The sequence below is a fragment of the Prionailurus viverrinus genome, chromosome B4, assembly GCF_022837055.1.
Source record: "Prionailurus viverrinus isolate Anna chromosome B4, UM_Priviv_1.0, whole genome shotgun sequence".
NCBI lineage: Eukaryota > Metazoa > Chordata > Mammalia > Carnivora > Felidae > Prionailurus > Prionailurus viverrinus.
The window spans coordinates 130,998,047-131,011,846 of NC_062567.1; the positions used below are offsets into that span (position 1 = coordinate 130,998,047).

General features: G+C 43.4%; 1 protein-coding gene across 8 annotated transcripts in view; it reads left to right on the forward strand.

Moving 5' to 3' along the window:
• Positions 1-11,723, forward strand: part of TNRC6B (trinucleotide repeat containing adaptor 6B) — a 253,543-nt gene extending 241,820 nt beyond the window's left edge. For all 8 annotated transcript variants that reach the window (XM_047864960.1, XM_047864966.1, XM_047864968.1 and 5 more), the window contains one exon: positions 198-11,723. In XM_047864960.1, the coding sequence (XP_047720916.1) occupies positions 198-585 (388 nt within the window). In that variant the 3' untranslated portion in view covers positions 586-11,723. The remainder of the gene's footprint in view (positions 1-197) is intronic.
• Positions 11,724-13,800: the final 2,077 nt, after the last annotated feature.

Genomic DNA, 13,800 nt, shown 5'->3' on the forward strand with positions numbered 1-13,800 from the left:
ATGCAGGTTTTGATCCCGTAGGCCTGGGGTGGGGCCTGTGATTCTGCATTTTAGAAAGCTTCCAGGGGATGTGGAAGCTGCTGGTCAAAGGAGCATACTTTGAACATCAAGGACTCTGGGACTCGAAACCCTCAGTCCGTGCGGGTGCTTTAGGATTTCCCTCAAATCCATAGCTCTTTCCCTCCCCTTTCTTCTAGGTGTGTGTTGGGAAACACTACCATCCTGGCTGAGTTTGCCACCGATGACGAAGTCAGCCGCTTTCTGGCACAAGCTCAGCCCCCTACACCTGCAGCAACCCCAAGTGCACCTGCCGCAGGTTGGCAGTCGCTGGAGACCGGCCAGACCCAGTCAGATCCCGTCGGACCTGCTTTGAATCTTTTCGGTGGGTCCACAGGGCTCGGGCAGTGGAGCAGCAGTGCTGGCGGCAGCAGCGGGGCCGATCTTGCTGGCGCTTCGTTGTGGGGGCCCCCAAACTATTCTTCTAGCTTGTGGGGAGTCCCAACTGTGGAAGATCCCCATAGGATGGGCAGCCCTGCTCCATTACTACCTGGTGACCTTCTGGGAGGAGGGTCGGATTCAATCTGAACTTAAAACTTTCAACTCTGACCTCGTGACCTTTTTTGGAACAGCAGCAGCACTAACTTGACCTTTTCGTTTTTTTTTTCAACTTGCAATAAATACATTTTTAAAAGGAAAAAAGAAAACGGAGAGAGAAAAAAAAAAGGTGGGTCATTGACAGACTGTCTGAGCACATAGTTGCCTCCCTTATAACTTCAGTTTTTTCGTTTGGAATATGAATCCAAAAAGAGAACATATCACTCTTGAAATACTTGAATCATGAACGCCAACCTAGAAAGACAATGTGAAGCAAGTACACATACCATTTAAATTTAAACACAAAAAAATTAAAAAAATTAGTTTCTAGTTTTTCACTTTTTTCATGTTATATGGAAGTTGTTGCTAAGAAACATATATACTGAAAAAAAATAGCTTTTTAACTTTGTTTGCACTGGGTGTGTTTCCGTCCTTAGGTCTACCACGTTTGGGAGGGAGGGGAATTCAAAAGAATTGTTGGGGTGGGGGGGGGAAGACTTGACGGAGCCTCACTTTAAAAACAAAAACACAAAAAACCTAAAAAAAAAAAAAAAAAAAAGGAAAAAATTTGTGATTGGCTGGTTGATAAATACCAGTGTGTTCTGGCACATGTAACTGCCCAGGCATGCTCGTTCTGGTATGTGTGTGCACGTGTGTTCATGTGCATTTGCGTGCATCCTTCTCTCTGTCTCTGTGTGTGCGTGTGCCCGTGTCCTCCTCCCCCTGCCCCACCCGATCTCTCCGAACGCTGCGTTGCTAACAGTCTGCAGGCTGGCTGGCCGGCCATCTGCTTTTTATTTTTTTTTTTAATTTTTATTTTTTTTTTAACTATGAGAACACACAAGCACCGGGAGCCACTGCTTACTTAAAGCAACTCCGTTGGGCTGCATTAAGATGAACAGAGTGCTTTTTAATGATTAAAGCAGGGAGCTCCTTTACATTTGCAAATTAGCCTGAGCGAGTTTTCTCTTGCTTTTCTTTCGACCTAGCAGTAGAGCGGAGCACTGCCAAGTCCCAAAAAAGTAGGAGAGCAGGAGGTACCTCTTGGAGCAACCGTGTGTTTTATTTATTTCTGTTTTTTAAAGTAAGTGGCCACCAGGCACATCGGGATATCTGTTAAGTTTCACGCAGGCCTTTTCTTTTCATTAGTTTGAACGGGAACAGACGATGAGAGAGTTTTTACTTCTGTGGTGTCTCAAAAGCAGAAAAACCACGTTCCCCCTTTCTTGTTGTAATCAGGTATGAGGAATTCATCAGAAAGTCAGGTAATGCTGAATTGGTTCTCTTTTTCATTGTGTGAAAACGAAACAAGTAACTCGTGAGCAGCTGCAGCTTCTCCCTCTCTGCTCCTCTCTCGCCGAGCGTTACCTGTGCCAGGCCGCGGCGCGCTACAGCACCAGGCCATCACTGACAGAAACGTTTACTTAACGAATGTTCTTAAACCAGTGTGTACTTCAAGCGTTTCCTTTTGTTTCTCTGTGTTGTGTATTTCCTGTGTATGTGGTTTTGCTTAGGCAGGTATAACTTAGCAAAGACTTTTAAGTATTGCACCTTTTTTTGGTTTTGACCTCTTTATTTTTTTTTTTTTTTCCCCTTGTAATGTTGCTTTTTTATTTTGGTATTTAAAGACTTTTTTTTTTTTTTTTTTTTTTTTAAGCATCAATGTAGTAGTACTCTGGGCCGAATAGGGGGCAACTTTTAATCCACAGTTATCACCAACATGTATGTACTTATGTTGGAATCAACATGTATCAAACTGCTTTTTGTGAAGAGTTCTAGCAGACCTGAAGGGGTACCCCTTTATACAAAGCAGATGGCTGGCGGGGCGGGGGGTGGTGGGGAGGGAGGGGAACGTATGCCGGTAATGTGCTAGCACTTGTGTGGACATCCCAGTCTGCATTATACTGTTTAACATAAAGTGCCGACATTCTGTACCAGCAAATACCTGCCCATTCCAACCCTTGGTGGGAGCAGACCTCTACTGTCCTCCATAACTTGCTGCTAGTGAGGACAAGGGAGTTTTTCTTTCTTTAGCATCTTCAGTGAAGGATACAACAATGCCTAATGTATTTGACTTTTAGCTTGTGTCTGTGTGTAGGTGGGTGGGTGGGTGTGTATAGGAAAAGGCAAAAACGAATTATTTGCATCAAGTGGTTTTATGAGACAAAGAGTGGGAATTCTGTAGTCCTCTGGCTTACCCTGTTGATTATAAACCTAGCCTCAAAAGAGATTGACATGTGTAATTCAAGTAAGCATTCGCTCTTGGAAGTCTTTATGCACCCTTTGTGGGGAGGTGGTCAAACTTGAGTCTCCAGCGTTGGTTCAGTCCCATTGGATGCCTTGTAGAAAACTAACTGTGCCCTCTTCCTGCTCTCCGGTTTTCATCACCACCACCATGCCCCTTCCATCTCTGCCCATGTACAAAAATGTCTCCTTCTGGTCCCCTCTGCCTGCTCTCTGTGTGAGGAGCAAAACCCTGTGGTGTGTGGTGACGTCCAGGTGGAGAGCAGCTGTGTTCAGCCATCTACAGAAGGCAAAATCTTAGTGGCCCTGGGCCAGGAGCGTGTCCCGAGGCTCCCACGAGCCCGTGACAGCCCTGTCCACTGCCGTGATTCCCTGTCGTGTCCTGCCCCCCCCCCCCCCCTCCTGCCTGCTGGTTCCTTGGCCTGCACTATGGGTTAGTTGAGTTCCTTACGATACTACGGTGAAAGCCGGGTGCTAGAGCCCCTCTTGTTTACAAGACATAATGAGGGATTTGAAATATGTAAAAATAAACATGAGAAGCTCAAATGTTCTTCCATCTTAAGCTTAAAGGGAAAAAATTAAAAACTTAAAAAAAAAAAGACCAAAAAGTGCGTATATATATACATATAAATATATATTTTAGATGAAGACTAACTCTGGGAGCATTTAACAGTGTTTTTTGTTTTTGTTTTTAACATTTATTTTCCTGCTTTAAAATTTGCAAGCATTCTCAGGAATTCTAGGGTAGGAAGCCAGTTTTTTGAAGATGGTTTATTTAACCGTATCTTATCCTAGATAGACGGCTGTTTCTTTCCTGTTCATAAACTTTTACAAGTTCCTGAAACTTCAAAAAGTTGAAGCAATTTTTACTTAAAAAAAAAAAAATGTAAAGTCTCCAAACATTATTGTCATACTGGGGATCACACATTTTAAAACACATAGAAAGAAATATTTTTTAAAAATGATCAATTTAGCAGCAACAGGTCAATTCGTTATCTTTAAAAACACAGGAGAAGGATTAGCTTTCTAAGAGCTTTATCATGGATTCGTTTGAAATTGTGTGTCATTTAGTGGGAGCGTTTGGTTTTTATAAATGGGAACGTCATCACTCTGTTCCTTTCCATTTAAGATTGAACTGACATCTCCCCTAATGATTGTTTTTGTTTTGTTTTTTTTTTAAGGGAACCCTTCTCCCTGCCCCTCAAACCCCAGGACAAAAGAAAGAAAGAAAGAAACAACAACTTAGGGGGGAAAAAAAAAGTAAACTCTAATCTGTAAAATAGTACGGTTGGATTGCTGAGAATCTATGTAAAGAGCTAGGAAATATAGGTTAATAATTTTTGGAACAAATTTTAAATATAGGCATTACTAGAGGAAAATATCTATGGACTGTTCTATTAACAAAGAATGTCTGTCTTACCTCCGTTTGTTATGGGAGGAGGAGAAAAGAAGAATCTAATAAGGAACAAGTGATTTTACTTTTTTAGCTCCCAGCTACTGTTGTGCTCATTTTAATTGCTGTTTTGAAGATCTGCTGCTTAATTATCCCCATCCCTCAGCTGGAGATGTGGAGTATTTCCTTTTCGATTTTTCATGACGTTGAATTCTCCTTTTGTATTCCCTCCTGGGGCCGGGGGTCAGAATTCCCAAGCATGACCACAGCTGCTTTTAAACATCTAAGCTTCCCAGTGGGAAAGAAACTCCAGCTTGACAGGTAAAGGGAGTGGGTGGGGTTGCTGCCTGCAATTTCTCTAAAGCCGCTTTAGTGCCTTCGTACATACACCCAGACATCCTAAGCAGGGGGAACGCGTGTGTATGTGCATGTGGTCCAGTCACTCCACAGACATTAAGACACTTGCCCATTAAGGAAATCGGAGTGGTTCTGGACAGGCCCCACAGGCAGTGGGCTAAATTGAAAATAAACAGAAATCAAGGAAGTTAAATCTGCTTTCATGTCTCAGTAATGTGGAATGCCAAGATCCTTCCTTGTGTTATCGCCCTCGTTACTGGGTACTGACATCTCCACGTGTGTCATTGTGACAACCACATACAGTGATTTGGAAAGTCTGTCTGTGTTGGGCCAGTAGAAAGGGGTTCCTGTTTTTCTGCTCCTGTCCTCCCTTGTCTCCTCTCTTTCCCCCAACTCTGCCCCCCCACCTTTTTTTTTTTTTTTTTTTTTTTTTTTTTTTTGGTCAACTTGATGGAAGCTTTGCTTTATTGGTTGGCAGTGACCTAAGAAAAGGATATAGTGAGAATATAATGGAAGAGAAAAACTCTTCTTTCCGTGATATTCTTTGGCAAGAGCCATGTCTGCTGAGAGGTTAAGTGGCTTCCATACACTTAGAAAATTCGGTGGGAGCGGCTTCTCTTCCACCACATTCTGGCATGTGTACAGAGGTTTGCTGGTCACCTCTCATTATGTAGATTTATTTTGTAAACATTTCGATCATGTAAATTTGAGCTTTCCAATTTTTACTAGTTTCCTTTATTTTTTAAACACTTGATTACTAGTGGCTGGAGGTGTCCATCTTTCAAACATCACAAACTTGGTTTCTGTCTACCACATGAGTCGCCAAAAAAATTTAAAAAATAAAAAAATAAGCACTCGTGGGGAAGAGATGTCTTCCATCAGACTGGAGACCTCTACTGGCAATTTAAATCCAGTGCCATGACCTAATTTTAGGTGTTTAAAAACAAACAAACAAACAAACAAACAAACAAAAAAAACCCACAAAGTTCAGATCTCCGAGACACTGTGAAGAAATGGATGGCCCATGTGGCATCTCTGGTTCCTCCGTACCTAGCCCTTGATTTTTTGCATTTACAACATGCACAGAAGTTAACTTAGCAGTGATGGCATGTCAAGGTTCCAAAGCAAATTCTTTCATCAGTATCCCCCAGTAAATAATTATCCATTGATTGCCATTCGATCAGTTTTATTTATAGCAGCTTAATTTTCTAATCAGATGGCTCCTGTTCTAAGAACTTTGCCACCTCTTCTGATATGAATGTAGCATAAATGAACAGTCGGTTCTTCCAAGTTCCTGTGGGTTGAACGTGGGATCTAAGATATGCAAAAAAATAAATAAGAAGAAGAAAAAAGAGAGGAAAAGAAATCCCTGCCTAAGAATTTGGAAGACCTTTTATTAATATATCTAGCAGAAACTAACATTTCACGGGCTACTGACTTGTTGCAAAGATTCACTCGGATTTTTGCCACTTGTCGGGGGGGCAGTTTTTGTAGGGTTAACAGCCAGATTCCATATCGACCTCAGATGCTGTGTACTTTTTAATTTTACTTTTTTATATTTTGCCATCTTGACTCTTAAACAAAATGAAGATGTCTCTGTGTTGAGAAAAACGCTTAAGCCAAGCCTGTTTTCCTCTGCAGTGTAAATAAGATGTTTTCAGCAGACTTGGCTCTAACAGCCGTCTCTAAGATTAGGGAACAATTGAGTCTTTATGTAAAAAAGGTCCCCTTCTCCCCCATCCTCGGAGTTCAGATTCAATATATAACACTTTGTAGGTTATTGTTTGGGATTTGGGTTTTTTTCTTTTAACTATCTATAGGGTCTTTTACTAAGCATAGAGACACATGTTTAGCTGGTTAAAAAACAAAATCAAACTTTTTCTTCAGTGTTTTTGCCAAGTTTTGTCACACTTCATTCATGTCTGTGCATTAACTATGCTGCTTAGTGTTGCTGCAAAAAGAAATGTATTCTTGAATTGTTTTCCTTTCTGTGAGTGTACAGCTAAGGCTGCATGTAATGGTGCAGATGAAAATATTCCAGCCTCTGTGTCTACAGGGAGTTGTCAATCTGTAGACCTCAGCACCCTTTCAGAAAATAGGGCGCCCTCACCCTCTGCTGCACACCGCACCCTCTTAGCTTTCTTATCTACAACTACAGGCTGTCCACACAGTCTAGAAGCAGGCAAATATACATAATGTTGTCAAGAATGTCAACAATCTGTTTTAAAAAAAAAACCCATAGAATGTGTGGGGTCTCTGTGTTTCCAGAGTTAGTGCATACCCTGTCATAAGCTCTGTAGGTTTATGGCCAGTGCCAAAGGTGTGTGTATTTTCAGAGATGGTCCCCACTTGTTAATGACGGTGTTGTTTTCTTGACCTTGAATCTGATAAAGGAGGTACTGGCATCACATTCTTAGATTTAAAATAGTTCTCAACTTCAGGAGTCTATGAACACAGTAGTAATGGAATAAAAATAGAACGTTGACCCTCCCTAACCTGCCCAGAATGCCTCCCCGCTGCCTGCACCGCCAAAGAGGCCATGAACATTTACAGGATGGTGAAGGGAACACCGGTCAGGAAACAGAGCTACTCCCCACCGGCTGGGCATTCCTGCTACCCTTATGTGTGTGGTCACTCAGACTAGAGCTGAAGGAATTACCAAGTATTCTAACATTTGAGTGGTTTTTAAAATGTCAATCTCTTGTATCCTACCACCACCACCACTAAAAAAAAAAAAAAGAAGACCGAAGCTGCCAGTGTTTGCCTCACAGAATTTAAATAGTTCTTTTCACTTGGCTATACAGCTGAATTTGTTTTTAAAGAGAAACTATGCACACCAGGAAACATGGTCCCACCCTGACTGAAGGGTCTCTGTAAGATTCAGTCATGGGGTCTTCGTTGTGACAAACACTAGTTTTGTCCCTGGGGAAAGGAAAGGTCAGATAAAGGCAAGAAGTGTTGTGTTGTAAATTTAAAAAAAAAAAAGAAAGAAAGAAAGAAAGAAATCGTGTTTCCGTAAAGCACTTTGTGCCTCGGTTTATTTTTCACACTGTCAGTCACCACTTTGGAAGTCCATTCCCAATCGCCATTGACCCCTCTCGAGCCAAGATTAATATGTTGAGACTGTTGTTTTCAAAGAGCTTAATTCCTCTTTACTGCTAGTGGGGAGCAGCAAAACTGTAAAGGTACTTTACAGTGTGGTCGTTGCAGAGATGTGAAACGAAGTGCTTTTCTTCCCCCTTCACCCCTGCTTTCCTGGACCCCACCCTCAATCTGGCTTTCCTTCTCCCTTGGCTCCTGAAAGGTGTGCACGGTTCTCAGAGGGCTGGGTTGTGCGAGGTCACTGGAGGTGAGCTAGCCGTCCCGCAGAGCTTTATGGACAGGAAGGTCGTGTATCCTAAACGTGTTCGCCAAAAATGGAAAGGGGGGGGTCGTCTGTATACTAAACAAAGCAAAAACCTTTGGAACCCTTTAAAGAAGTTACATACCTTTTAAAGGTAGTATAGTTTCTCACCAAGTGATGCATCCAGCGTGACCCTTCTTGCCGGAAATTTCGGGATGTTAGAATAAATGTGTTTAAAACACCACCCCCCCATCCCCCTCCCCCTTTTAATTTTGTCCAAGGAATTACTTAAGTGTAGTATTTCTGAATGTGCCTTTGGGAGTACAGGGACCGTCTGTTTTAGGAAGAAGCTCTCCGTGGGGATAAAACAGAAAGGCGGTCAGCTTAGTCTTTAGGGAAGTCAGCGATTCTCCTGGCAGTCCCCGGGGGCAGCCGTGGAGTTTTCATTAGCACCCATATTGCACAGTGTAGAGTTGTGTGGAAAAGATCCTGGGGCTCGGGCGGGAGAATGAGGTGATGGTGCACAACGACAGAGACCCAGGTCGGTCGGAGAGCGCAGGTTGAATTTCTCTACCTGCAGTACCTAGTTTCCCTCGTGTCTGTGTGCGCGCGCGTGTGGCCGTGGCCGTTTTGGTTTTTGTTTTTCTGTAAGCACTGGAGAACTGAAATATGGTGATGTCTGTGACACATTCGTGCATGTCAAGAAGGCGTTTTCTGGCTTCCGCCATGTGCGGGGCGGGCAGCGCGTTTCCACCCTCTTGAGTCTGTGTCCTGAGAAGGCAATTATTTTCCCAAATGGAAGTCCCATAATGTTGCTGTTTATGAGAACAGGGTATTACACACGAGGAAAAGGCTTTTGAGAGAATAAGATGGAAGTGTTTGAGAAAAAAAGAAAGAAAAATCTGAAATCATATTTTATTTCTTCAGAACTATTCTAGTTAAACGTAGAAATCTGCAGTGTCTCTTCATTTGTTTTTATGTTTGTTTTAAACGATTCCACCTCTTCTCCCCATGCCCGATCTTCTAAAGAAACCACAAGTGAATGCTAAGGGCCATTTTCCATAATTCCTCAGAACTCCCCAAAGAGGAAAACAGTCCCTCCCGCAAGATTCCTTCAGCTTCATTCAGGAGACAAAGGGAGGAGAGATGTGGCTCTCTGGGCTTCTCTCTCATTCCTCTCTAATGGCCTTGAAATGTATTATTATGCAAATGTGAATTTTGATACTGAATTTAAGAAGAGGTTGTTGGATTTTTTTTCTTTTTTCAAAAAAAAAAAAGGTCCCATATGTGGTCATCATTGCTTCTTTATTTTGTAACGTGAATTGTAACTATGCATTCTGCAAGGGGGGGGGGGGGAGGGTGAGGGCAGAAAGGGGAAGGAAGTGGCTTTGCATCCTTGTTCTACGGTTTCTGTGTCCATGGTGTCCCCACGTCCTGGCGGGGAAGGGGAGTGAGAGCCAGCAGCGGTCAAGTCGGCACAGTGAGGTAGAAAGAGACGCGGAGTCCTCCTGCAGTCCTGGGGGCCTGCGGTTCCTGGCAGCCGGATTCTCCACCCTAACCGTGCAGTGTTAGCCCAGGGCCACAGCGGGGGCCCCAAAGGCCCTCGTGTTCTCTGGGAAAAAGTACTCATCCTTTCCTGAATTCAGAACCCTTTCAAGCTCAGGAAACCATGCCTCGTTCGTGCTGACCTTAAAGTTCATCTTCCTGTCGATTTCCAAAACTCCTCCTCCGGCTCCTCCTCGGTCCTTTTAATTTGTCTTTGTTTTTCCTTAAGCATTTTTAAGTGACTTATTTATAAGGAAACTGTCTTGCTCTGTGGGGAAGAGGGCCCGTTGGCTTGGCAGGCAAAAAAAGGACTCTTCCTTCCCCACCCACTGCCCCTCAGCCGAACGTCCTCTCTCTGCTTCCTTGCCATTTGTTCTGCTAGAGAGCTGGTGAGCGGTGAGGTGCTGCACACAGGAAAGCCTAGAGCCTCCCGGCCCGACAGAATTCCTGTGGTGAGTCCTGGCACCTGCACTGCTCTGGTCTAGGCATTCTTTGCAACACGCAGTATCATAAGCCAGAGATTGTTCTGCCCACGTTCAGTGTTTCCAGGCAGAAGTTTTTGTTGTTGACGTTCACAGTACTGTAACGAGGAACAGACTTGATCACAGTCTCCTCGTGCCCGTGCAGGGTTGCACGGGCACGATCTTATCAGGGTTCCAATCTGTTAGATTGCCTTTAGACAAAAAAACAAAAACACAAAAAAAAAAAAAACAAAAAAAAAACAAAACAAAAAATAAAATCCTGACGTTTCAACTGTCTAACACAAAACAATACCTCGAGGTACATTTCCCCTGCAATGTAGACCCTTAACTCCCCTCTCTGTTTCTGACACCAGTGGGTTATCCTTTTTAAAATATGAATGTGTAAATAGGATAACTTTTACGATGTTTTCCTTTGCTGTGAAAGTAGCCCTAAAATATGATATTTTCCTTTTTTTTTTTTTTTTTTTTTTTGTTAAGCCATCTGAAGTTTCAGATCTTCTTTCAGGCTTAAGAGAAAGAACAGGTCAGGGGAGCGGACTTGCATTTGTAGGGTGGTGGTCTCTCCATTGCCTCTCATACGCAGTGACAGCCGACCAGTGTCTGAACCCTGTTTCAAATAGATGCCATCTCTTCCAGATCTACTTCCAGGGTGGGGAGTGTCTGAATTTCTCTCTTCCAGAAGATCCATCCCCTCCAGGCACTCCAGAATGTTTTTTACCTGAGACCTTGAGCTCTCGACCTCTCTTGCTTCACACACAGGCTGACTTTTTTGAGCAACAGAGTAGCATTCTGTAGCTCACAAAGGGAATTAGTCCCTGGCATTTCAGTTTGGCGCTACAGAATTCATAGCCTTGTCACTTTGCGATGCTCTGGAAATGGATTGATGTCTTACTTAAAGGAAATCCACCTGAGACGTGCAAACAGCCTCCCTGAAAGGTGTGAGCACCCTCAGATGTTCTTCTCGTTCGTCTCCGTGAGGCCTGAAGCTGACATTAGGTAGAGGGAAAGGACGTTTAACAAATGCTGCTTGTAGGAACCTGTCAGCTACTGCTCTCCTAGATTTGGCCACCCACGAGGCAGGGTCAGAATGGATCATTTTGAATAACTTCTTCACAAACATCTCCTTTCCCCCCCATCTTAAGGATAAACCCTGTATCTGTCTAGAAGCCCTTTTTAGTTTGAGCTCACCGATCTTGTATAGTGACGACTTCCTCTGAGGGGAAGAAGCTTGATAATAAATGCACACATACTCACCACCCACCTTCTGATTTGGGCCGCCATCCACCTTTGATTTTATTTCTGTTGTTTGGAGGCTGGCCCCTTTTCTGTCAGTCTCCTTCCTCTGGTCCCCCTTAAGTCCTTACTGCCCTTATATCCATCCACAATGCTCCCAAAGGGCTTTGCTGATCTCTGCACTTCTTTCCCGGGACATTTCCCCACCACCACCCTTTGCACACACCAGTGACCAAAGTGTGTCCAGTGATCTCACAGAAGACATCAAAAATGGTGCATGCACCGTGAATGTGCTCACAGAGACACGTGCACAAGATTCTGCACCCTTGGCCTTAACCTCTGTATGACTTAAGGTGCAGGAACATTTTTAACAGGTTATAAAAAAAAAAAAACGAAAAAAAAAACCCTTCTGGGACCGGGGCGGGGGAGGGGGGGGCGGGGGAAGCAGACACAACAGCTCAATTGTGCCCACTCCTAACTCTCTCTTACTATTTGCCTACAACTTAATTCTGTGCCCACCCCACCCCACCCCTGTCGTGAGTAACCAAAAACAGACAACAAAAGCAACCTGAGGAGAGGTTTCTGGACTATTTTATCTTTCTCCATTTAGATGGAGATATAAATGCTGCTTTGGGTTCCATAATCCTAGGGGCTATGTTTACATAGTAAAATATATCCTACCAAATCAGGAAATAAGAATGGGAATCTCTGCCGTGAGAGTTAATTAGGTCTCTGACGGTGAACCAGAGAAGTGCGGGGATTCGGAGGTGGGAGGCCTGGGAAGGAAGATGGGAGGAGTGCCATTTTAATGACTGGCACCCCCCCCCCCCCGCCCTCCTCTTTCCTCCTCCCTTCACTTCTCTCCTTGCCCCCTTTCAACAGAAGGTGCAGAGAAGGGCATCAGAAAGAGGCTGGAGTTTTAAAAGGCAGCTTTCCAACTTTGCACACAAAACAGGTAACAGGAAGGTACAGCAAAAATCCTCTCATCTGAAACACTCAGCAGAAACAAAACCTACCAACATGACTACATATAGCTGCACATAGTGATGCTCTCTGCAAGTTACCTAGAAGTGTTTTGTTTTTCTTATACTTGAAATAGCTTTTACAATGTTATTTTGGTGGCTTTCTTTTCTCTCTTCTGGTGGGCAACAGAGAAAGTGGACGATGGGACTTAAGGAAGTTTGAGGGGAGAAAAGGGAGGATATGGCATTGTCTTTTTTTTTTTTTCTTAAACATAGAGGTTTAATCAAACTCCCATTTGTTGAAATTGCTCCTCATATTACTGGTTTTACATGGACACAGAAACTAGGCACTTTAGAGGTGCACTTGCATGGCAGGCTGGGCCCCCCTTTTCTCTATTTTATTTTACTTTTTTAGTATAGTGGTACTTAAAATCACTGGTTCACTTAAAAAAAAAACAATAAAATGTTAAACTCTACTAATGTACAAATAAGCTGAAAAGTTGCATTTTATGTGTATTTTTTGCCATAGCAGGTACTGTATTTCTCATGCTGGATTTAAAAAAAAATCAAAAACAAACAAAAAAAACTCAAGGGTGGTGTTTCGTTGGATTGTGACAGGTTGAGTACTAAGGAATTAAGTCGCCGTCATTTCATTAAAACTGAGAGATGATGTAATGCATATATAAGAGTTTTTCTGAAGGGTTTTTTTGGGCTTTTAAACAGCTTATTTTTGTTTTGTTTAGTTTTTTATTTTATTTTATTTTGGAAAGATATGATTGTATTATGTGCAACTCAGTTGCTTACATTATAACTACAAAATATTTTTGGGTTCCTGGAAAAAAAAAAAGAGAAAAAAGACTAATAAATGTGTTTGGCTGCTAAGCATCTATTGTGGTTTCCTGTTTCATTCTGCCTGTTTAATTTGCTAGTTTGTCAAATGTTTATGTTTTGTTTCTTCTTGTCCCTCTCCCTGCTCCACATGCAGGTCTCCGAAAGGCAGCATCCCGGCATCCTCCATTTTGTCTCCCTTGTCCTGTATGTTTTTGCTGTTGGGGGCGTCAGGTTGGCCAGTCGGGAGGGAGGTCTGTGCTCCTCGCTGCCTGCCCGCGGTACGGGCTCCACATTCTCGAAATGAAACTGACTTTCTCCTTCTAGCTTCGTTGTCTTGTTGAGTCCTGTACTTGCCATTGGCGTGGGAGCCAGGAGAGCAGACAGAAGTGCCTGCGGAGGGCCACGCTGCACCCAGGGCCGAGACCCAGCCTGCTCGCCGCTCAGGGCCTCGCCACCCTGCCCTGAGTGCTGTCGCATGGCTCAGACGCTTTGCCCCATCTCAGCAGTTTCTTATTTATGGTTATTTTAGCTGCTAAAACACAGACCTGTTAGCTCTGTGGCCTTGAAGCACCTCTTAGAATAGCAAAGGGGAGGAATGGGAGGAAACGAATGCTTTCTAATTCCCAGGTACCCTTGTCTGACTTAATTCTCAGAATGCTGTGCCAAACAGATGGTGGCGAACCCAGTGCATGAGGAGAATGGTTCAGAATCATTTAATTAGCTAATAATAGGGAACACTGATTGCTTACTGTAAGTTGGGCACCGCTCTAAGTGGGCCACGTACATTCGCTCATTTGACTGAAACTTGTCTCAATC